General features: G+C 39.8%; 1 protein-coding gene across 2 annotated transcripts in view; it reads right to left on the reverse strand.

Annotated features, from left to right (window-relative positions):
* BRMS1L (BRMS1 like transcriptional repressor) overlaps positions 1-23,093 on the reverse strand; it is a 49,920-nt gene that overhangs the window by 15,438 nt on the left and 11,389 nt on the right. For both annotated transcript variants that reach the window (XM_030559254.1, XM_030559255.1), the window contains exons 2-7: positions 22,638-22,728; positions 20,961-21,088; positions 13,157-13,236; positions 7,457-7,553; positions 6,085-6,168; positions 1,788-1,852 (exon numbers count right to left, since the gene is read on the reverse strand). In XM_030559254.1, the coding sequence (XP_030415114.1) occupies positions 1,788-1,852; positions 6,085-6,168; positions 7,457-7,553; positions 13,157-13,236; positions 20,961-21,088; positions 22,638-22,728 (545 nt within the window). The remainder of the gene's footprint in view (positions 1-1,787; positions 1,853-6,084; positions 6,169-7,456; positions 7,554-13,156; positions 13,237-20,960; positions 21,089-22,637; positions 22,729-23,093) is intronic.

Consider the following 23,093-nt stretch of genomic DNA (forward strand, 5'->3'; position numbering starts at 1 on the left):
ACTCTGCAGGGTGCCAACCAAACCCCAAATGGCACAAAACATTCTTAATTCAGCTTACAATCAACAGCTGCCAGATAAAGATTTTGGAAAATGACAAGCTCATTCAAGAGCTATAGAAACAAGCCTCAGTCTAGCTTATAGTTGTATGCAAGTACATTCTACGGTTGTGTGTATAATAAATCAGTTTTACTTACTCTCAGCCATACTTAAGAGCTACTAGGGTGAAATTGTGTCTATGGTCACATATTTGCTCAGCATGATTCCTGCTGTAGTTTAAGTAAAGCAGTTTCCAACTTTATGTGCTGGACCCTCAACTGTGATGGATTTGCCCATATTCCCTTGTACCATTCAGGAGCACAGTGGACATTGCTGCTTTGTTCACCTTCTTGCACATGTTTATCTCCTATCCACACCCACCTTCACCGTCTTTTCTGTATATTTCGCAGCTGTATATTTTTCTATTTTGCTTCCTCTCCTCTAGTGCCAAAGAGGAGGAGGAACACAGGTTGGTTTTCAAGTAGCCATCCAGTTTTATGTGCAGTCTAGAGAATGTTTACAGTCAGGAGGAGAGGTGGATGCAATGTCATGAAGGTGTCTCTGTCCTGATTTTCTCCTCTAGGCCACCTCCCCTTGAACCAATTTAGTGTTCCACAAGATGGGAAATCCTGCTTATACACCCTGCTGACTGGCTGATTCTAGGTTTTATTAGGTCCTGGGACATTATGGCAGAAAGGTGGTTTTCTAGCCACTGGGGAGTTACAGTCAGGTTAGACCAGTGATTCTCAACCTATTTACCACTGTGAGCTGTATATGGGGCCCACAATGTGTTATGTGGGCCACATCTAATACTACATCTGTGCCCTGAGGATGTCACATGGGCTGCAGCTCTGTGCTGATTGGGTTGCGAGCAGCCCACAGGCTGCAGGTTGAGAACCACTGGGTTGGGACTCTAGCCACACCACCTGATCAACATCTACGTCATAATGAAATATGTGGTGACAGAGCAAAATAAACTGAATTTACTATCAAATTAAACAAACGACCATATTTATTTATTCATTTTCACAATTAAAAAATGGTTTTGAAATTTTTAAAAAAGCTGCTGCAGATTTTCCAGCCTACTGTACCAAAAGTAAGACAGAATTTAGGTCCAGCTTGTTGCAGAGTAAACCAGGCCTTCACTATGGCATTCCCCATTTTACAGATTAGGAACGGAGGTGAAAAGGCTACAAGTATGCCTACACTGCAACAACGACAACACATACCCACCCTGCAGCAGCAAGTTTCAGAATCCAGGTCAGCTGACTTGGACTCACAGTGTGGGGCTAAACATAGCAGTGTAGATGTTCCTGCTTGGGCCAGAGCCTGAGCTCTGAAACCCAGCAAGGAGGGGTGGGTCTTAGAACCCAGGCACCAGCCCAAGCAGGAATGTCTACCCTGCTATTTTTAGGCCCCGACAGACAGCCCCACAAGCCCAAGTCAATTGACCCAGGATATGAGACTCACTGCTGCAAGGTTCTCTATCCCCCATCCTACTCCATTCTTTGCTGTGAAAACGTACCCTAAGAGACATGGCCAGGGGCAAACTATGCAGTATCAGAGCTAAGTTTAGAACGCACATCACTCTGTTCCTTTGCTATAACTATCAGACTTCCTTGCAAAAATACTATTTAGCAATATTTATGCTCTCGATTATTTTAATGGAAGCTTGCCTATATATCTGTAAAATGTATGAGAACAGGGCAACAACACAGGCAACAAAACTGACATTCATCCTCCAATCATACCTTCCTTATTGTTGTCCAATCCTCAAGTATATCGAGGTCCTGCAACATATAAACTATATAGGGACGTTGAAAAGTTAAGGGAATCGCTTTTTACAGTGAAATTAGCATAAAAGGTCTACAATCTTCATAATTTGAAATGACTTAGTGACTCTATTCTGCAATTGCTCCACACACAGAATTCCAAATGAAGTGAAAAAGCATTGCAAAAATTAGGTCTTGAGAGCCACACAGTGTACAAGTGTCACTTAAGTTTCCTAGAAGCTATCATATTTACAATTACATTAAGGTTGTTATTGCAGAACACCACAGGGATACAAAACTACAACAGACATTACATACCCATTCTGTACTTGACAATCACCAAAACAATCCTTGTTTCTTGTACTCCAAACAGAATAAATCAATCCTGGCAGCTTATTTTTCTACAACACTGAAAGCAAGCATCTAAATTAACATCTTTGGTGCAGTTTCTTGGTGACTCTAAATTCAATACTATTACATGGAAAAAATGTTAAGGTTGAGAAATCAAGTATCTGAAAGACTGGAAATACTGAGTCAAAAAAGTTCGAAAGCTCTATCTTAAAATATCAGCTCTGTACCACAAGTTAATTACTACAATATACACAAATATAGAACAATTTTATATACACTACTTTACAATAGTCTTCAGATCTGTCTTGTTTTTTCAATCTCAGCAAGCCCTATGACACAAGGCAAGTTTGAAAAAGTTGATAAATTATGAAGGTTTAAAGTTAAATCGCCTTGACTTTAAACAACACATTAGTTTTGAAGCAGATTGAAAAACTGGAAGATAAAGCTTAAGCTGTTGAAATTAAACATTCATTACTAATCAACACTTCAAAATGAGAACTACAAATTTTTTTTAATTTCAAGTCAAGTTCAAAGACTATGTATTGTAACATACTGAAAGACTAAGAAATTCCAGTATGCATTACATATTGTGTTAGACAAATTTACCCATACTTTAAGAAATAAGCACAAAGACAGCAAATTAACATGGATCTCTGTCTGTAAAAATAAGTAAGAACTGCCAGTGTATCTTGTAATTTGAAGCTATTTGGATAGACACCTCCAGCACACAGCCATCCTGCGCATGAATACTTGGAAATTTATACCCCCTAATTCCTTTTAGCAATTTCTGTATTAGAAGACCAGACGATAGGGTTACATCCAAACAATTGAATAACCACCACTTAAATTTCTGGCACTAGCTAAAAGCATCTCCACTAAGCTGAATTTATGATAATGCCATCTTAACCAAGTAACATTCATTATTATCCACTGTCATTACGACAGGTCATCTTTCTGGGAAATATTCCAATAAAGCAGCAGTCTTGATGTGGTGTGTCCCAATTAGAGACACGCAAAATGAAATAGTGATAGACTTTAAAAAAGAAAGCCACAACTTTAACTTCATTTTGATTTTAAATTTTAATAGGGGGACCTAAACACTTCAAATATCACGTGTTTTGAGTTTGATGTGATATTAAATGGCCTCCATACCACAAAATAAATAAATATATATTTAGGGTTGATCCCCTTAGGCCTAACTCCTAGGGATTCAGCCCACGTTTGAATTTTCTCATCCTCCCCTGCAAGGGGGAAGTGAGGGTGCACCTGAAGGGTACCTCAGTTTGCAAAGACTTTAGACCTCCTCCCCTTCCTCCAGGCTAAGAGGGTCTACCAATCATTTCCTGGGTTTTGTGTTTACTTCTGGAAGTTGGCTCCTTTGAGCCTCTCACCTGCACTGGACATCAGCTGTAAAACGGTGACAAAGTTATAAATTCACAGCTTTTGAATCTTGTCCTTACTCCTTATTAACCTAAAGCCTGCAAACATTAGCAACCCTGACCTCCGGAATTTAAAATATGCAATCAAAAAATGATAAACAGAGCTCTTAAGCCTTAACAATTAGACCACAGTCAATAAACAAGGTAAACAATACTCAAGATATGGAGTTAAATTGTACAAGCTACAGAACATAGTACAAGAAAAGGTCAACAAGTAAGTTACATAGTACAACTCCCTTTCAAAAAGCTACCTGGAGAGGGGCATCTTTTGTCTAAGTTTTATCCTATTTTTACTCCACACATCATCTAATCTCAACCACAATGTCATATTAAGCCTCCTCTCTCCTCCTACTGCCAAATTCTGTTTGTCACTGGTACTAGAAGTGTGTTTGGCACTGTACAAAACAAATACAAATCTTTGCCTCTGAAGGTACCACCTCTGACATCTCCGCAAAAAAAAAAAAAAAGACAACCTTCTACCTCTAAAGCAAAGTCCAGATGTTGGCCAATTTACCTCAATTACTGCAATCTTTTTCTCTAGTTTTCCTGCTTCTGATAGGACTACTTTTCAGCCCTCAAAAATACTGCTATTGATCATGTCAGTCTACAAATTGCTTCTCTACTATTCACAAATTCAAGTTTCTAATCTTCACCTTCAGAACACTAACTATAACTCTACTTACATTCATTTCATCTTCCTTTTACCTACATCTCCAAAGCCATCTTCCAGAATTATTCATTTCATCCTCCATCTCCTGAGCATATATCATGCCATCCTTATGCTGTTAACTCCTTACTTATCCTTGTGTCCTGGGAAGGTATCATTTTCATTCAAATGTATCAATTCCTTAAACTTCTGAAGCATATCAATATTGGATTTTAGTGGCTTAACATTATCATAAAAATGGTTCTACATTTCTTGGAGATTATGTATCCATTGTCACATCATCTTGCGTAGCATGTGCATGGAACTGTATTTTTTTTAAATTAAAGACTGCAAACTCCTTTGAGTGAGAATCATGTGTTTCTCCATGCACCAAGCACGACACTACTTACCAGACATATCAAATAATGCTTTAGTATCTTACCAGAAAAAGTTTAGAGTGAGTTTTTAAAAGACTAGAATTTGGGATTAAATCCCTTTTATTTTAAAAGATCACTGTCAATGGCCAGTAGAATTAGTTTCCAAATTTTATCTAATTTAGAGTATTCTCTGTGCCTTCTTACTTACTTTTTGCTTACTTTCCCCTAAACTTCCCTTGAGCCCTCTCCCTTCACTCCCAAATTGTTCTGTAAGCATGTTTAGAATTTGTTTTTCCTCTCTTTTGGCCTATATTACTCTCACTGTTATGATTGCTACTATGTAACAACTTCCTTCCTCTGTTTTTGCTGCCTGGAGCTGATGCCATGGATCAGTGTATTGAAACAAAGTCACAGCAGAAACCTGGCTGACATGTTCAAGAATTCAATGTTTCCATTTTTGGAAGTGGAAAATTAGATGGAATTAAAAACAGTCACTTTCGCAATTACTTAACAGTGAAACTAGTATTTTGAAAACAGTGACCTTAATCTAGATTTTCAAGGTCACAAAAGGTGACCTTTCAACTAGATTTCCACCACCACAATTAGAACACAATCTGTCTGCCAAGAACAGCAGTAAGAAAGTATTTATTAAGCATTCCTCTAAAGCTGAGCTATCTTGTTCAATGAGAGGCTATCAGCAGCCTAGCAGCTACTAGGAGATAAGAGATTGTTATGGGAAAACAAATACACCAATTATGTACCCAAAAATAGACAAAGGACAAATACTTGCATATTTGATTGCCATTTATTCAATATTCAGACAAGAGTCACCTGCAAAAAAAACCAGCACACCTGTCCAATTCTTTTGAAATATTAACATTTGATATACATGCTTGGTCTGTTAAATGTGTATTTAGAGATTTCACTGTATTTAACAAAAAACACTGGAAGTGGCATGTCATGGACTTTATAATCATGCTCACTCTGATATGGTAAGAACTTGTTAAATACAGATATATAACAGAAGGATAGCTCAGTGGTTTGAGCATTGGCCTGCTAAACCCAGGGTTAAGAGTTCAATCCTTGAGGGGGCCATTTAGGGATCTGGGGCAAAAAAATCTGTCAGAGATAGTACTTGGCCCTGCTATGAAGGCAGCGGACTAGACTCTCAATGACAAGGTCCCTTCCAGTTCTATGAGATAGGTATATCTCCATATTTAAAACAAACAAACAAACCACACAACACTGTATAATGTCCCTCTAAACAAAAGTTCACTGTTGTAAATTGTTCTGTTACGGATATTTAGATGGCAAGGATTTGCAAGCCTGTTAAGACTTCCTAAATATATTTTAAAAAATTATATATAGTCTTCTGTAAGCAGACAATATAACAGGAGAACATGTGGTAAGAAGGATGTAAACCACAAAATGCTGCACAGACAAGAATGATAGAAAAAGGATATCTGATATGACAACAGGTTTCTTTTTATCTGGACTAAATGGATCCTTCCTTTTTTTCCTGGACTGTAGTTCATCATTCCATAACTCTGAAAAAAGCATAATAAGAATGCTACAATTACATTAATGAATTTGATGTTTAACTCTTCTACAGTAAAAAAAATTGTCGGACAAGGATATAAATCAGATTCTGAATATGCTCTTTGTGAGAAGAATGGCAATTGTCACATTTTAATGTACTATATTTTGTAGGCCTTACTTTTATCTGTCTGCCAAAATTAACAGATTCTCACCATAGTAGACAAGGCATGGTGACATCTGCTCTAACAGCAGATTGTATCTACTTTAAGTTCATTGAGGCTTAGAATAAAGTCTAAAATACAATTAACAGCATTCCACAATGTGATGAAAGGCTCTATAGATGCAGTACTTGCATATAATTGACCTAGCAGTTAGCTATCAGATGATGGATATGACAATTTTCTGCAATATCCTTATTGAATCAAGTATAACTATCTTTGGAGTCCATTATATTAAATGAAAAGGTTACGTATTATTACAGGCCAGGACTGCATGTAACTATTCGCGGGGGAGGGGGGGGAAGTGAGATGGGATGTGAACCCAGGCACATTATGAACTTCAAAGGACTATGTTGAACAATGTACCACTCAAGAATGGACTTTTGAGACAAACAGTATCAAGTGTTTGCCTGAGGAATCTCTATAGACTAATACAATTTCCCACCTGCAGCTATGCAAAAATCCAGCCTGTTGAAATTACATCCTGAAGAGAGGACCATTGTCCACTGATTACCTGTTCCCAGAACCCAAAGATCAAAGGCCCAATCTATGTAAAAGAAAAGACTAACCTATTCATGGGTGTGCTAGTCCTAAGATAAGGCTGCTATGAACTTGTAACCACAGAAAAAATGCCTTTGTGACTTATGAAGGATTGATTCCTACCATAGCCCTGGTTGGAGATAGGGGAGCTCTCTGGTAAGCTTATTGGCATACGTGCAAGTTCTTTTCTGTAATGCCTTCATCTTAAGAATAAATGTGATTGCTTATAAATGACTGTGTGGTAAATTGTGACCACCGGCAATTACAGCTGCTCACATTCTTTGAAGAGAAAGCAAAGCAGAGAAATAGACCTGCTTAGGTAGTCTGGTTCGATAGGGAAATCATAGTGTAGACAGGGAACTCTGCAGCAGGGAAAAAACCCAGTCAGGAGGGAGAGAGATATGGGTCTCTGCCCAAGAGAGGTGATGGCTGAGAAGCCTAGAGTGGGTGCTCTTAATGGCCCATGGAGGGACAGTGCAGGTGCAGCTGCCCTAAACTGTGACACCAAGTCATGAAAAATCTTTCAAATCCTATTTACCTGAGGTAATGTCAATGCTATGCCTGTCTTCTTCTAATCTTCTGATCTTCTCTTCTAGTTCACTTTGTACAGTATCATACAACAAGAGCTTCTCACTCTGAAACAAAAGCAAGAAGTTATAACATGCATTCATGCATATTTATCAACTAAATGCACTTGACATCAACTGGTTTAGAAGTTCAGGTGCAACATGATAAGAGTTGCTTATGCATTTGGATACAGCCATGAAGCATAAGCCACATTTTGTACCTGATTTTGAGTCTCTCATCCACCTGCTTTTTCAGTGTGATGTCCCAGCCCCTTAAAGCTTACACTTATTCAAGATATTTCATGTCGATGCAAGATATACAGATATCAAAGAAGGGTGCATGTGCTGAGGATTTGAGTGGGACCATGATAGGAAGGAGATGTAAAGCAAGCAGCTAGATCTCCACCAAAATGTTCTCTAGTTGGACATTATCTCCCATCATGACTGTCTGATGAAAGACTCACAATGAAGAATAGAGAAGATGGTTGATCCATCACTCGTGCTCTTCTCAAGATATTAAGTAGATCTAAAGCAAAAATGGAACACAAAGAGCACTGGAAACAGTCTATTGATTAGGTCAAGATAATGAAGAATAAACCTGAATGAATGGCAGTTCTTACCAACTTGGAAGGGCTTTAGGCGTGGGTCAAGGACATGGACTGTGTGCATTGGTCAAGACTTGCGCACTCCTTCAGTCCTATAAAGTCACACCCAGGAACACAGGAAATACCAGACTGGATCAAATACATGGTCAATATAGTCTGGTGTCCTATCTCCAACCAAATTCACTATGGACTTCATATTCAGAATGTACTCTGTAGTGGTGTGCAAATTAAATTGTCTATTTATACCTGGTCAAATTTTCCAAATTTGTAAGTGTCATAAACAGATAGTTAAGGGTTAATGCCACTTTTACCTGTAAAGGGTTAAGAAGCTCAGTAAACCTGTCTGACACCTGACCAGAGGTCCCCTTATTGGTCAAAATACTTTCAAATCTTGGTGGAGGGAAGTCTTTGTTTGTGTTCTTTGTTTTGGGGGTTGTTCACTCTTGGGACTAAGAGGGACCAGACGTCAATCCAGGCTCTCCAAATCTTTCTGAATCAGTCTCTCATGTTTCAAAATTGTTAAGTAACAGCCAGGCAAGGCGGATTAGTTTTATTTTTGTTTTCTCAACTTGTAAATGTTCCTTTTTTGCTGAGAGGATTTTACCCCTGCTTGCTGTAACTTTGAACCAAAGGCTAGAGGGGGTTCCTCTGGGCTATATGAATCTGATTACCCTGTAAAGTATTTTCCATCCTGATTTTACAGAGATGATTTTTTTTACTTTTCTCTTTCTTTAATTAAAAGCTTTCTTTTTAAGAACCTGATTGATTTTTCCTTGTTTTAAGATCCAAGGGGATTGGATCTGGACTCACCAGGGACTGGTGGGGGGAAGGGAGGGCGGATGGTTAATTTCTCCTTGTTTTAAGATCCAAGGGGTTTGGATCTGTGTTCACCAGGGAATTGGTGAAGCCTCTCAAGGCTCCCCAGGGAGGGGAAGGTTTTGGGGGGGGACAGAAGTGATCCAGACACTGAAATTTCTGGATGGTGGCAGAGTTACTAGATCTAAGCTAGTAATTAAGCTTAGAAGTGTCCATGCAGGTCCCCACATTTGTACCCTAAAGTTCAGAGTGGGGAAGGAACCTTGACAGTAAGTTTTTTAAAATTTGGGAAAAAATAATTATGTTTTATTAAAACGTCCCCACTTTTCAGCCAGATCTAATCTTTGTTAACTATAGTACTAGTAACAGATCGATTCTCTCATAAAATTGTATTAACAATTGTCCTTTGAACTTTGTGAACAAACAAAGAAGTGACTGCTACAATAGAAATATTTTGTTTCCAGAATAATGCAACCTAGATTTAAAAGTGTGAAGTGAAACAGTCCTAAATCAGCAGTGGCAACCATACAATAATTAAAATTACAATGTTTTAAACTAGCACTTTTCAAAGGGGATATAAAAACTCTACCACCATTTGGTTCCAAATACATTAATGGCTTATCTTTAGTTATAGGTATTGTACTAAACTCTTCCTTCATTGATAAACAGAAGCAGATGCATACGCAAGCTCGGATTCTCTATGTAATCCGACAAATACTTCAGCTGCTTTCCCATCCCTCAAGGTTGCTGGCTTCAAAGTTAAGAATGGTTATACCATGGATTTTATTTACAGAATAGTACATATTTGACACAATAATTATAAACTGCTTAGATACAGCAATTAGACTTTTAAAGAAATGTAAAACAGTATCTGAAATCCCAGAACTGTGCATGTCATTTTGCATTATATGAGTTTTGGGCTTTGGGGAAGTACCTTTGGAGGATTTTTGTTTTTATTTTAATTGCAACAGATAATGACTCCTAGAAGAGCTGAGAGAAAGTAACGAAGAGGAAACACTCACTAGTCACGTTCTCTTTTATCTACAATAGCACTTGAGGCAATTCAGTTGGCTGAGAAATTATCTGGTACCAAAAAATCAGTTTCTACAACTGCACCTAAAATTGCACTGGAATTCAACTCTTCTGTAATATAAAGGCTTGGATGCCTGACTTGATTCATGAGAATATCTCAAGTTCTCTGTTGTCAAAGATATCCGAAATGTAAAGGGGGAACAAGACAAACCAAAACCAAAACAGATGGACCAGAAAAAAAAAATATGAAGAAAATACAAGAAAAGATGGAGGCTTTGGAAACTCAAGAAGAAAGCACCAAGACATTTGCTCAAGTCCTTATTAAGGATAAATTGCCAAGATGTAAATAAAATCTCTTAGAAAAGTTATATTTACCTCACTTTTAAATATACAAAATACTTATGTTCATACACATTTAACCCCGATCTAGAATTATAAGTCTGTTTCACAACTTTCTATTGTGACTTCCATATCAGTGAAAGAAAGAGCTTAAGGACTTATGTCCGTTAATGTTAATAACCTACAGCGCATTTCAGCTCCTGCCAGTGGGGGCAGGGCAGCACGCTTTTAGAAATATCCCCTTCCCCTTGTGCAGCATGTGGTCATGCCAGCTGGGACAGATCCACATCATTCTGTGAAGTACTGGAAACTCTGATAATCTGGTTTCAGAGTAGCAGCCGTGTTAACCTGTATCCGCAAAAAGAACAGGAGTACTTGTGGCACCTTAGAGACTAACACATTTATTTGAGCATAAGCTTTCGTGGGCTACAGCCCACTTCATCGGATGCATGCAGTGGAAAATACAGTAGGAAGATATATATATACACACACACACACACACACACACACACACACACACACAGAGAACACGAAACAATAGGTGTTACCATACACACTCTAACAAGAGTGATCGAGCTATTACCAGCAGGAGAGAAAAAAACTTTTTGAAGTGGTAATCAAAATGGTCCATTTGCAGCAGTTGACAAGAAGTTGTGAGGAACAGTCGTGGTGGTGGGGGTTGGGGGAGGAATAAACATGGGGAAATAGTTTTACTTTGTGTAACGACTCATCCACTCCCAGTCTTTATTTAAGCCTAATTTAATGGTGTCCATTTTGCAAATTAATTCCAGTTCAGAAGTCTCTCATTGGAGTCTGTTTTTGAAGTTCTAATAATCTAGGAATGCATGAGTAGCCATCCCCCTAGAACCGTCCATCAGCCACCACTTATCCTGAGAGTCCCCACACACATCCCAGCATCCCTGACATACTTCCTGCTCATTGCAGCTCCACCAGCTAGTTTCTCATCCCCCAACATCCTCGAATCCTGTCACAGTCCTAACATCTGCCACTCATCGCCACTCACCTTGCAGCCCCCATCCCCAAACACTCCCACTCATCTCATAACCTGTCACCAACTCACCCCCAACCCCTCGCCAGGACCTCCACAGCCACTCCCCAGTCTCCTCCCAGCTCAGCGCTCCGCTCCCATCCTGGGTTAGGGAGGCTCTGCCCAATCCCAGAAGCTCTGCTCACTATCACCACCCACCCTGCACTACATGGAGCAGGCCACATTTGAGTGACGAGTGGCTTTGTGGCCCTGTGCACCACATCATAACACTACCCATTCAGTGACTGGGGCCCCGACTGAGATGGGGGCCCTGTGCAAGCACACTGAGTGCTTTAGGACAGGCCTGGATTAACCAAAGGCAGGGCTCTCCCTGAAGGGGATTGTATTTAGGAATTTATTTTCAATGGGTCTGTAACTTGTGATTTATGTGAAGAGAGTGTCAGATTTCTTTGCTAAGCCTGTGCTTAACTGCCATGTTATCCCTGAAGGGTATAACAAGGAAACTGGAGCTCCTACAGCTTCGTGTGGGGGGAGGAAACAAAGGCTTGTCTAACAACTGGAGGGTCAAGAGGGCTAAGGCACTGGGTCTGGAGTGTAGGCAGCCAGACTGCAGGGTCCCACTGCCCAAGAATGGTGTCAGACATGAGGGAGTATGCTTCAGAGATACAGAGCTCAGAGCAGTGATCAGTCACTATCCAGACCCAGGAGGCTTAGAAGCACATGGAAGTCAATTTCAGTAGACTGATGTCTATTCAGAGAAGGACTAGATCAGGTTGTGACAATTTACATCCAGGAAACAGGTAACAGTATCAAAATACGAAGATTCATATTAGTCCATACATTTCAAGTATTATATGCACTCACAGAAAGCAGCTTTTGTTTTTACAAGCAGAATTTCTGTCTCTGGGTTTAAAGGTTTTGATCCTTGTTCAGGTGGAAAAAAAAGTATCAATAGAATTACTGTATATACTTGTTCATTAGCCCATTCGTTTATAAGCTGACCCCCCCCCCCCCCCCCCGAAAAAACTGATAGGTAAAAATAGCAAAAACTGTATGACCTTTTCATAAGCCAACCCTATATTTCAGGGGTTGGAAAACTTTGGTTCCTGGCCCGTCAGGGTAAGCCACTTCCTGCAGCTCCCATTGGCTGGGAATGGTGAACCGCAGCCACAGGGAGCTGAGGGGCTCCATGCCTGCAGATGCTCCAGGTAAACAAAATGACAATGTATTAGATATTCAATTTAATGATTCCATAGAGTTTAAAATCATCAAATTTTGGTGTAGACCTGTTTATAAGCCACCCCCACTCTTTGATGCGTTACTTTTTTACCAAAAATAGTCGGCTTATGAACGAGTAGATACGGTGATTGTTCTACAACTCTGTCTATGCAAATACTTTTCTATCTATTGCTGAAATGATCAGAGATTCTACTGAAATAGAAACATGTCTAATTCTCTCGTACCAATTTTTGAATAGTGACAACATTATTTTCTGCCCATAAGCTGCTTTTAAAAATAGAATTATTTCAAAATGTGACTGCTATATTTATGGTAGAATACCACTATTTTCCTCAGATGCCTAGTATATAAAAGAGATTCCAGAAATGATTGGAGGTCTTTTCAATCTTAGACAGGCCCTGTTAATGAAAGTAGTATTAATCTTGTTTATGTAAACCAAACTGACACCTAGTCAAGGTCTCATTTCTTTAAGTTGTTAAGGATGTATTTCTTTTGAAATGATAAAGAAAGTTACATCAAAATATTGAAGTTACAAAATAATACAAACTTAAAATGGACCAAATCTTGGAAACTGTTGCACATCCATTAAGGACAGACTTGATTAGCCACCAGTTTAAACAAGTTGACAATACCTCACAGTGCTGGCGAGAAGCTTGAATTTCACATTCATATTTGTTCTTTACAGACTCTAAACAGAGCTCTCTATAGATACCTGCAACCAGACAAATTACAGCATTATTATTTTTTTTTAAAATAAGAGTAACTGATTTCAGAATTATCTGTTAAGATTGCTATTGCTAGTCCTAGAGCAATGCACATATGGAAAAAAATACTATTTTACATATTGACAGTGTTCAGACAGTACACAGAGTATAAAACTTGTATGAAAAAATAACCGACTGAACAAGAGGCTGCAGAGAAAATTGTCCTCAATTTTGTTGACTTCTATATTTATAGAGACTAAAAATTTTATCCTGCTGGCAATACAGGTGGAAAAGAAACTAATTTATCCCACAACATTCTGTCAATGCAACACAAGGTAGACTTACTATGTTACAGCTTTGCCACTTCTGGCAGAGATAATTTGGTTCATTGGAGGAAGATCGTTTCAAGCAGAGAGCGCAATTTTTTTTTTTTTTTAAAAGGTATATGTATGTGCATACAGTGCACTAACATAATGGGGCCACAACCTGGCTGAGGTCTCTAGGTGCTACCGCAGTACTGTGTTTAATAGTAATGAATGGGAGGCTAACAAAAATACAATAATTAATAAAGCAGGAGAAGAGGACAAAATGTATCCAGCCAAAGTCAGTAGTTCTTGGGTATTACTAACTGTTTGGTGGTTTCCAGGCTATTCTCAAGAGACAAGTCACCACAACCATCTAGCCTGTGGGCAATCTTATGAGACCGGTCAAAGATTGAATTGGCCTTCACAGCATCCCATGCTTAAAGTATAACTGGGTTCAAAAAAAATAAAATTAGGTAAGTTCATGGTGGATAGCTCCATCAATGGCTATTAGCCAAAATAGTCAGGAACAAATACCATGCTCTGGGCGTCCCTAAACCGCTGATCGCCAGAAATGCAACTGGATGACAGAAGATGGATCACCTGAGAAATTGCCCTGTTCTGTTCATTCCCTCTGAAGCATCTGGCAGCAGCCACTATCGGAAGACAGGTTACTGGGCTAGACGGACCAATGGTCCAACCCAGTATGGCTCTTCTTGTGTTCACCTATGTGACCTAGGAGGACAAGCTTCTTGCTTGAAAAGCATGGGAACTGAAGTGCTCTTCCATTCTTATTAGTGGTCCATGTTGTATCTCTTCGCTAAATGGAGAACTTGAATCTCCTGAACAGTTTCTTACAGTTTTCCAAAAAAAATCACAGAATTCTCTGTAACCTCAAATTCTATTAGCATCCATTTCTGCTCATATAAGTTTTCAATTAAGGGCTCTGAATAGTTAAAATAGAATTAAATGTACTGGCATAAGACAGTTTTTGTTTTCAAATTCAGCTGGTCTTTCACAAAGTACTTCCCCAATTAATGAGTACAAATTAGCAATTTCTCTATTCCCAAGAATCACTTAAAAATTAAAAGGGCATTTTACACACTGATTTGAATAGCCACTTTTATTTAAAAAAATAAAAAAATCCTTACTGTGTCAGCAAATACTAGCTTTTAAAAACTCTTTCAGCATGCTTCTCCAACCCTCCCTACACAACAGATGTCAGATTAACATATTAATCTAGCAATAAGAGACCTAGAATGAACAATTTCTATCACTGAAGTTTTACTCAATTATATCCCCCATCTAACATTGTGAAGAGTTAAGATGTTAGAAGACAAGTCATCGTGCTTCTTAAAATGTTCTTCTCATACTCAGTGAACTGATCAACAACAAAACATCTTTTCAACTCACTTTTGGGAAATGAGAATATAGTATGGGTAACAGTTTTAGATATTAAGTTTAGAGTTTAAGAAATAGAGTTACTATAAAATAAAAGTGAAATGAATGCTATTACTGATTATTGGGACATGATAATATAGCACTTCTGATTCAGGCTAGAATTAAAACTCCAAGTTAGTGGGGTGCACTTGCATATTGGTGTGAAACAGCATCTAAGCAAGTTGGCTAAAGAAGTGAAGCGGCTGATAAAGTGTGATGAGAAAAGATTTGGACTATTTGTTTATAACCTCTCTAGTTGCTAACTGACTGATGGCTGTGTAGCCCAAGGTCCAGTGTGTTTCAGCAGCAGCAGTAAGAACTATAAGTGGACTACAAACCACTGCATGTTGGGAAAACTTCCTGGGCCCTGCCAGAAGTACCCTCCGCCTTCCCAGCAGGAAGTTTTAGTACTGAAGCAGGCAGCCTGAAGCAAGCAGAGAAGAGGCTGCTAGACTGCAATCCTGATGTTTCCTTACAATAAAGCTTTGTTTCTGGTCGTTTGTCTGAGCGGGTCTTGTCTGAGATGACCACATACTGGCACACTATGCCAAGCACACTGAGAAATCTCAAGCCCAGTTCCCCAAAGTTTTGTAAAAAGCTACAAGGCAGATATACCCGATTCTTGTACAATCTCAAACTGGGATGGTGAACAGTAGGGGGATTACAGCTGGAACAACCAAAAAACTGTTGAGCTGTATGTCAAGTACCATGACAATTTAGAAAACTTCTGTAGCAGAATGTAATGTATCAAACATGAAAAGCTGCTCAAAATTATCTGAGTTTTCTTCTCCAAGAAGTAGGACTATGTGTATCTGTATTTGGGTGATTCATGTAAGGCTGGTGTTCCTTAACACTAAGTACAAGACTACTATGTTAAATATCCCAACCCTGGATAACATTGGTATGTGCATGTATGGAAGATCTTGCACTTTTGAGAGGACAAATCACAGTATTATAATGCAAATGAAATGAGTAGCTTTCCTCTTCAAATAATTTGTTCAAGAATGAGGTCCAATATTGCTTTTTGTCAGCACCTTTCATGGTATCTGAGTTGCTATGTCAGTTTTCCATGATTCCAGCCAGCGGCGGTGAGTTGTATGGGCCTGTGGTGCCTGGGCTCCATGAATATTCAGGAGCCCAGCTACACCAATGTTCAGGGCCAGATCTCCTCCTCCGGCCCCACCTGCTGCTCCCACGTGCCTCTCGGTCCCCACTGCTGCCCCTGGGCAATTTAAAAGGGCCCAGGGATCCCCAGCCACTGCCACCACCAGCAGTGCGGCAGGACTGGCCACGCTGTGATAAGAGCAGCGTAGTCACCCTTTATCGCCATGGGAGAGCTCTCCCAGCATTATAAAATAATCACCCCAAACGAGGGGTAAGCGCAGTCTATACTGGCACTTTTCGGCGCTAAAACTTTTGTCGTTCTGGGGTGTGTTTTTTCATACCCCTGAACGACCAAAGTTTTAGCGCTGAAAGTGGCAGTATAGACACAGCCTACGGCTGCTTCCTGCCCACTCTGCTCTGGGAAGTGGCCAGCATATCCCTGCAGCCCCAGTGGGGTGGGGGGACAGGGACCGGGGAAGGGAGGGTCCTCCACACGCTGCCCCTGCCCAAACTGTGGAGCCAATACCAGAGGGGTGTGCAGGCTGCTTTCGGAAGCTGGCACTGCCCCAGGTAACCAGTGATCACCTGACTCCTTCCTGCCCCCCAATCTCCTGCCCCATCCCAGAAATTCACCATTGATGCAGTGTCAGTGTGGATACTGTGTTGCTTACATCAACTGTTAGTGGCTTTCAGGAACAATCCCACAATGCCTCACACTGTCAATACAATTGATACAAGCACTCCTAGTAAGGACACGCACTGCCAACATAAGTAGCCAAGCGTGCTCGCGCACACACACAAAAAGTGATTTGATAACTGTAATGAATGTATTCTGACGTAAGTCAGGCCAACATAATTTAGTAGTGTAGACATGGCCTGACAACATAACTTGTGCAGGGAATGCAGGAAAAGTAGGTTGTAAGAGTTTCTGCTAAAGCAGTGGTTCTCAGCCAGGGGTACACATACCACTGGGGGTACTCAGAGGTCTTCCAGGGGGTACATCAACTCATCTAGATAGTGGCCTAGTTTTACAACAGGCTACATAAAAATCATTAGCAAAATCAGTACAAACTAAAATTTCACACAATGACTTCTTTATACTGCTCTATATTACTATATACTGTAATGTAAGTCCAATATTTATATTCCAATTGATTTTATAATTACATGGTAAAAAGAAAGCAAGCAATTCTTCAGTAATTGTGCGCTATGATACTTATGTATTTTTATGTCTGATTTTGTAAGCAAGTAGTTTAAGTGAGGTGAAACTTGGGGGTACACTAGACTAATCAGACTCCTGAAAGGGGTACAGTAGTCTGGAAAGATTCAGAACCACTGTTCTAGGGGCCAAGGCTTCCTAAGTGACAGTGAGAAACCCAAAAACTGAACAAGGAGTCTGTCCACACTAGCATGGCCCAAGTGAAGCAAATGGAAGCTGCTGGAGCTTACTTCATTATTTCCTGCCAGGGAGGAGTTTACCATCATGCACATCAAGTTCTTTGATAGCAAGCCTCCTCATAGGAAATGCCGTGTCCTTCTCCAGATAAGAGTAGGGCCGTACCAAATTCACAGCTGTGAAAAATGCATCATGGACTGTGAAATCTGTGACCCAAAAGGAGGGCATGGCGGAGAATGGAGTTGAAAGGTTATAGTGGGGGTGGGGTCGCAGTATTGCCACTCTTACTTCTGTGCTACCTTCAGAGCTGGGCGGCCAGAGAGCAGCAGCTTTGGCCAGGAGCCCAGCTCTGAAGGCAGGGCCCCCCCAGCAGCTGTGCAGAAGTAAGGGTAGCAATACCATACCATGCCATCCTTCTGCGCCGCTGCTGGCAACAGCACTGCCTTCAGAGCTGGGCTCCCGGCCAGCAGCCACTGCTCACCAGCCACTCAGCTCTGAAGCAGCAGTGTCACCAGTAGCATCACGGAAGTAAGAGTGGCAATATGAACCCCCCTACAATAACTTTCTTCACCCAAGCTCCTTTTGGGTCAGGACCTCTACAATTACAGCACTGAAATTTCAGATTTAAATATCTGAATTCATGAAATTTATGACTTTTTAAAATCTTATTACCATGAAATTAACCAAAATGGACCATGAATTTGGTAGGGCCCTACTCATTAGGAAATCCTATCCCTACTGACACTGCAAAAAAGTTTACCTTTCCTTCCAGCCTTTTGGTCTTTGCGGATTCTAATGATGTCCTCCAAGGCAGCGGGTAAGGGAATGTATAGGTCTAGTTTGATCCCTGACAGACAGTCTCATCCGCCTGCCCTCTCTTTTTTAAGGGCAAGGGGGAAACCAGGAAGAACTATCCAGCAAAGCTCTAGTCTTGCTACGACTGAATGTGGGTCTCATACTATTCTGGGACAAATAGTACAAGACAAACTTCCTGCTCGGCTTCTGATAGCTAACCCTTAATTCCAGCAGGGATCCATCTGTTTAGATTTCATAGCTTTCTTTTTCCTTACTGTTTTCTCAAGATTTGAGAAAAGCCATTTTTGAGTCTAGTGATTATGAAGATGACTGGGAGAAAATAATGCTATAGATTTTTGGTTTTGTTTTTTTGGCTTCCACAACTAACCCAGGCTTTTGGAGTTCTCTCTAGAACTAACTCCTCTGAATCTGATTCAGAGATATGACTAGTCTGAGCGTGGAGACCATGAATTTCTTCTTCAACTTGAAAGGTATTCATGATACAGTAGCTCCAACTGGGTAAGGCCTGCTTACTTTTCTCTCTGTCTTTTAGGGTTACTCTCAGGATTCTGAAGGAGACAGGGTAATGTGCTCCCCAACTACACTGAAGATGTGAACGGGTCAGAGAATCTCAATGTATTGCCTCTCCATACCATTGTGACTCCAGACTCAGTACATGCAGTCAGTAGCATAGTTGGGGGGGGGGGGGCGGGGGGAAGGAACCAAAGGACCCGTTGCTGAAGACCTATGGAGTGAGTGAAGGACCTGCTGCTGAAGACCCAGAGCACCGTCCTGTCAGTAAACGTGCTGCTGGGTGAGTAAAAGCGCTGCAGCAGGTGGCACCTTTTTTGGTCGTCGCTTCCCCTGTTCACTACACCTGGTTATGCCACTGCTTGCAGTACAGGTCTGAGGTTTGAGCCAGGGTATCCAAGACCTAAGTTAGGATAACAGGACACATTACAACAACATATGTCAATACCAGGAGAAAGACCAGTTCTGAAGAGGATATCTAGGATTGAAGAAAGGTTAGGTGATCTTTCTGGGGGAAAGAATCTCTAGCCCCCGAAATCCTAAGTTATCCTTATATGAGGGAGCGGTAGGGAAAACCCCATTGAGAGGAACCCACAGAATAAAGACAAGATCCCTTTTGATCCTCTGGGCCTGACCTGCTTTTGCTTCATTGCATGGAGCTGAGTGATGAGAAAGAAAGAGTTGGCAATGTTTGTGATCACCACACTAATGATGCAAGCCGAGGCAGTTTTGCACTTTTCTAAATTGAAGTACAGCTAAACATTTCTGCTGGTTCTCCCTTCAGAGGGGGTAGGCATGGTACCTCGTGGCTCTTTTTAAACCTGTGCTAGGGGACACCCCTCTCCTACCACAGACAGGTTGAGCATCTGTGGATTAATCTGGCTGAAGAGGTCACCATCCAAAAACTTAGTAATGGGGTAGAACAAGAGGAGCAGATCTTTGTTTTCCTCTTCAATTTCTTTGTCATGTCAGCGTACTATGTAACTGCCATAAGGCATGGCTAATACTCAACCTCAGCAGACAAAATTGAGTTGACAAGAATTCTTATTAAAACTATATCCAGATGTTAGGATCCAATTTATATAAATGCTAGGGAGTTTAAAATTTCTGGAATTATTTGGTTTTTCTTTTTTGGGGTCAGAACTGCACACCTGCTGTCGACCCATTGATAAGGAATTTACATGCCCTATATCCTCTGCACAGTAAGGTCTGGAGACATGGATTACAGGGCAGCTGAACTGGTTATACAAAACTATAGCTAGAAACTATTTTAGAGAGTGTTAGAATATATTCAGAGAGTTAGATTTTAAAAATTACAAGCTTAAGTGTGCTTGTGTGTCATATTGTCTTCTAGCACTGTACATTAAGGGATCTAACAAGTTCTAATAAAATACAGTAGCAGTTTTAAAGTTTATAAAAGACAACTCACAACAAGGTTTCTAAAGCCGTAAAAAAAGTACTCAAAATTTTATCTATCTGAGATTAATCTAAAGGAAAAAGTCTCCTTCACATTTTCATATCCTTTATTTTTGAAATCCTCTGACACTAATAGAAATAGCAGCCCTTATTAATGCAGAAGTGTAATCATTTTGTACAATGCTACAGAGACAGAGAACAGATGTGGCACAAGTTAACATCATACTGCCTCGGGTTTAATCAGACGGTACCTTGAGGAGACAGACAATCTATTACAATGTTGGCTTTTGCTAAAAAAGCATCCATTAGATTTCTCTTCTGAGGCATTTCAAATTTATAATAGTCACATGTTCTAGAACAAGGGTCAGCCGCCTTTCAGAAGTGCTGTGCCGAGTCTTCATTTATTCACTCAGATTTAAGGTTTCGCGTACCAGTAATATATTTAAACTTTTTTTAGAAGGTCTCTTTCTATAAAAGTCTATAATATATAACTAAACTATTGTATGTAAAGTAAATAAGGTTTTTAAAATATTTAAGAAGCTTCATTTAAAATTAAATAAAATGCAGAGCCCCCTGGACCAGGGGCCAGGACCCAGGCAGTGAGAGTGCCACTGAAAATCAGCTCGCGTGCCACCTTCAGCACCCGTGCCATAGGTTGCCTACCCCTGTTCTAGAATGAGTCAACTGACTTTAAAGTTGCATAGTAGATCTACACTGTTAAACAGCAACAATCATGTCACATTCCTACCTGCCACCTTTGTTCGGATTTGCATGTTTTCTTGTAAAGCTGCCAATGGTTCCAAGTATTCTTGTGCCTTTCCAGCTATGACCTCCTGTAGTTTTGCATCCACTTGGCTTAATCTTTCTTTGTAAAGTCTTAAAATAAAAATGTAGTGTATTACTTAAGAGCCAATACAAGCAGAACAGCAGAAATGACAGTTTCATATGCAAGAATTCTTTAGACAATCCCATATCTACAACCATAAAGTTTAATAATCCCATGACAGATCTACTAAAACCTAGAAATCTAAATGTTGCCATTCTAAATTCCAAGACAAAAGTCATTTTTAAATTAAACTATTTTCTTTTCATATACTTCACTCTTCTAGGAAAGATGTACAAGCACAGCATTTCTATCCCTTCTTTCTGAAGATGGAATCACAGATATTAAACAGCATTGCAGAATATGATCACGTCACTTAAAACAAACATGACCAACATCAAGGGGAAAGTGACTAGGAACTGGTGATGGTATACAGAAACTTTTACGAAAATTACCCAGATTGGCAGCAACTGAATTATCAAAATAATGCTACATGCAAAAAGATGAGCAACCTACTTGGAAAGAGATGAGCCTTCATATCAGTTCTCAGTGGACAGATTCTGCATACCACATAAAATATTCCTACCATAACACTAACTGGCACCTTCAGCTAAGATATCAACTGGCATGGAAAGTGAGCTGATATTTTAAAACCTCTAAAATTGTTCCATTCTGAACAAGTTGATATTAATTGGCAGAGTGATGTGGGACAAATCCTTTTACCTACAGAACACACAGGTTAAGTCTAAAGATTACAATGCATCTATCATAAACAGTTTTTACAGTTTGTAAGAGAGCCCCATTCTCAAGTGGAGTCTCTGGGTTCAATAGTGATAACTTTTACAAAGTGTATAGCATATCAGTTAAATTGAAAGCTGGATGGTCAAACATTAATACTAGCTTACCTGCTTTTTTTAGTTTTCCCTTCGTGTCTATTACAGATAAACCTATCTAAAGCGGTGAAGGAGAGAAACAGGCTGACAGAACTTCAATAGGTATTAATTGCTGCTAAAGCACAATTTTTTGACCTTACAGAATTATTTCTGAAAACAAGATCTAAATGACAATTCAAAACACTTTATTGGTGAGACTATCAGTTGAGAGGGAAGTCAAATTTTGCAGTCTGTTACACTGATATTGAAAAGTTAACTCTAACTTTTACTTAATGCTGGGGGAATATACTGGTACCAATCACATAGGGAAGCAAAAGGGGTCCTGATGCCACCCCAAGAATGCAGGTCTACATATATCCCCTCAGCATTTTGGGAGAGGAGACTCATGCTGGCCCCTCCACCCAGCAACTGCATTCAAGATCCCCTTTCTTACTCTAAAACTACATTTATCTTCCCCCTAAAAATTCTACTGAGAGAATAAAGTAGAAATTTGACTACCCGCACAATTATTTCATCTCAGAATGCCAATTTAACACTATGCTCTTTAAAGAGTCAACAGCTGCTAGAATGGTAGAATCCTCTTCCAGATAAGAGTAATTCCTGCAACACAGGAAAAGAAAGACTGACTGTTCATGGTCACTTATAGCACTACTGAAAGAATGAGCCCCCCAAAGGAAGAGACTTTTTAAAAATATGTTTGACTACTTACTGATCTTTGAGGTCTGTAAATTGTTTTTCAAGATTGGACATTTCATCTAAGCATTCCATTCTTCTTCTTTCACAGTCCTCATCATCCATTTCTGAAAATTAAAAGGTTTTTTTGGGAGAACAATATCTCAGAATAAATTTATTGGAAATGAAGTTACCAGTTTTATATAACTGAACCCCAAGCTAACCATAAACAATTTATGAAAAACTAAGCCAGCTACTGATGTTCCATAAGCTAAAGGTTTAAGAGATTAGTCCCTGCTGAAGTCAATTCCAATTTTCAGAGCTACCTTACATTTGACATGGTACATAAAAGAAATTAACTTAACTGGGTTTCTTCTAGAATTAGAAGAAATGGAGATCAGTTTAGTTAGTGGAAGCAATAGCAACCCACACAAAATGAGTGCATAGTCCATGGAGTTATAATCGTTATCCATAGACTAATATTTTGTATAGA

The sequence above is a fragment of the Gopherus evgoodei genome, chromosome 4 (assembly GCF_007399415.2).
Source record: "Gopherus evgoodei ecotype Sinaloan lineage chromosome 4, rGopEvg1_v1.p, whole genome shotgun sequence".
NCBI classification, from domain to species: Eukaryota; Metazoa; Chordata; order Testudines; family Testudinidae; genus Gopherus; species Gopherus evgoodei.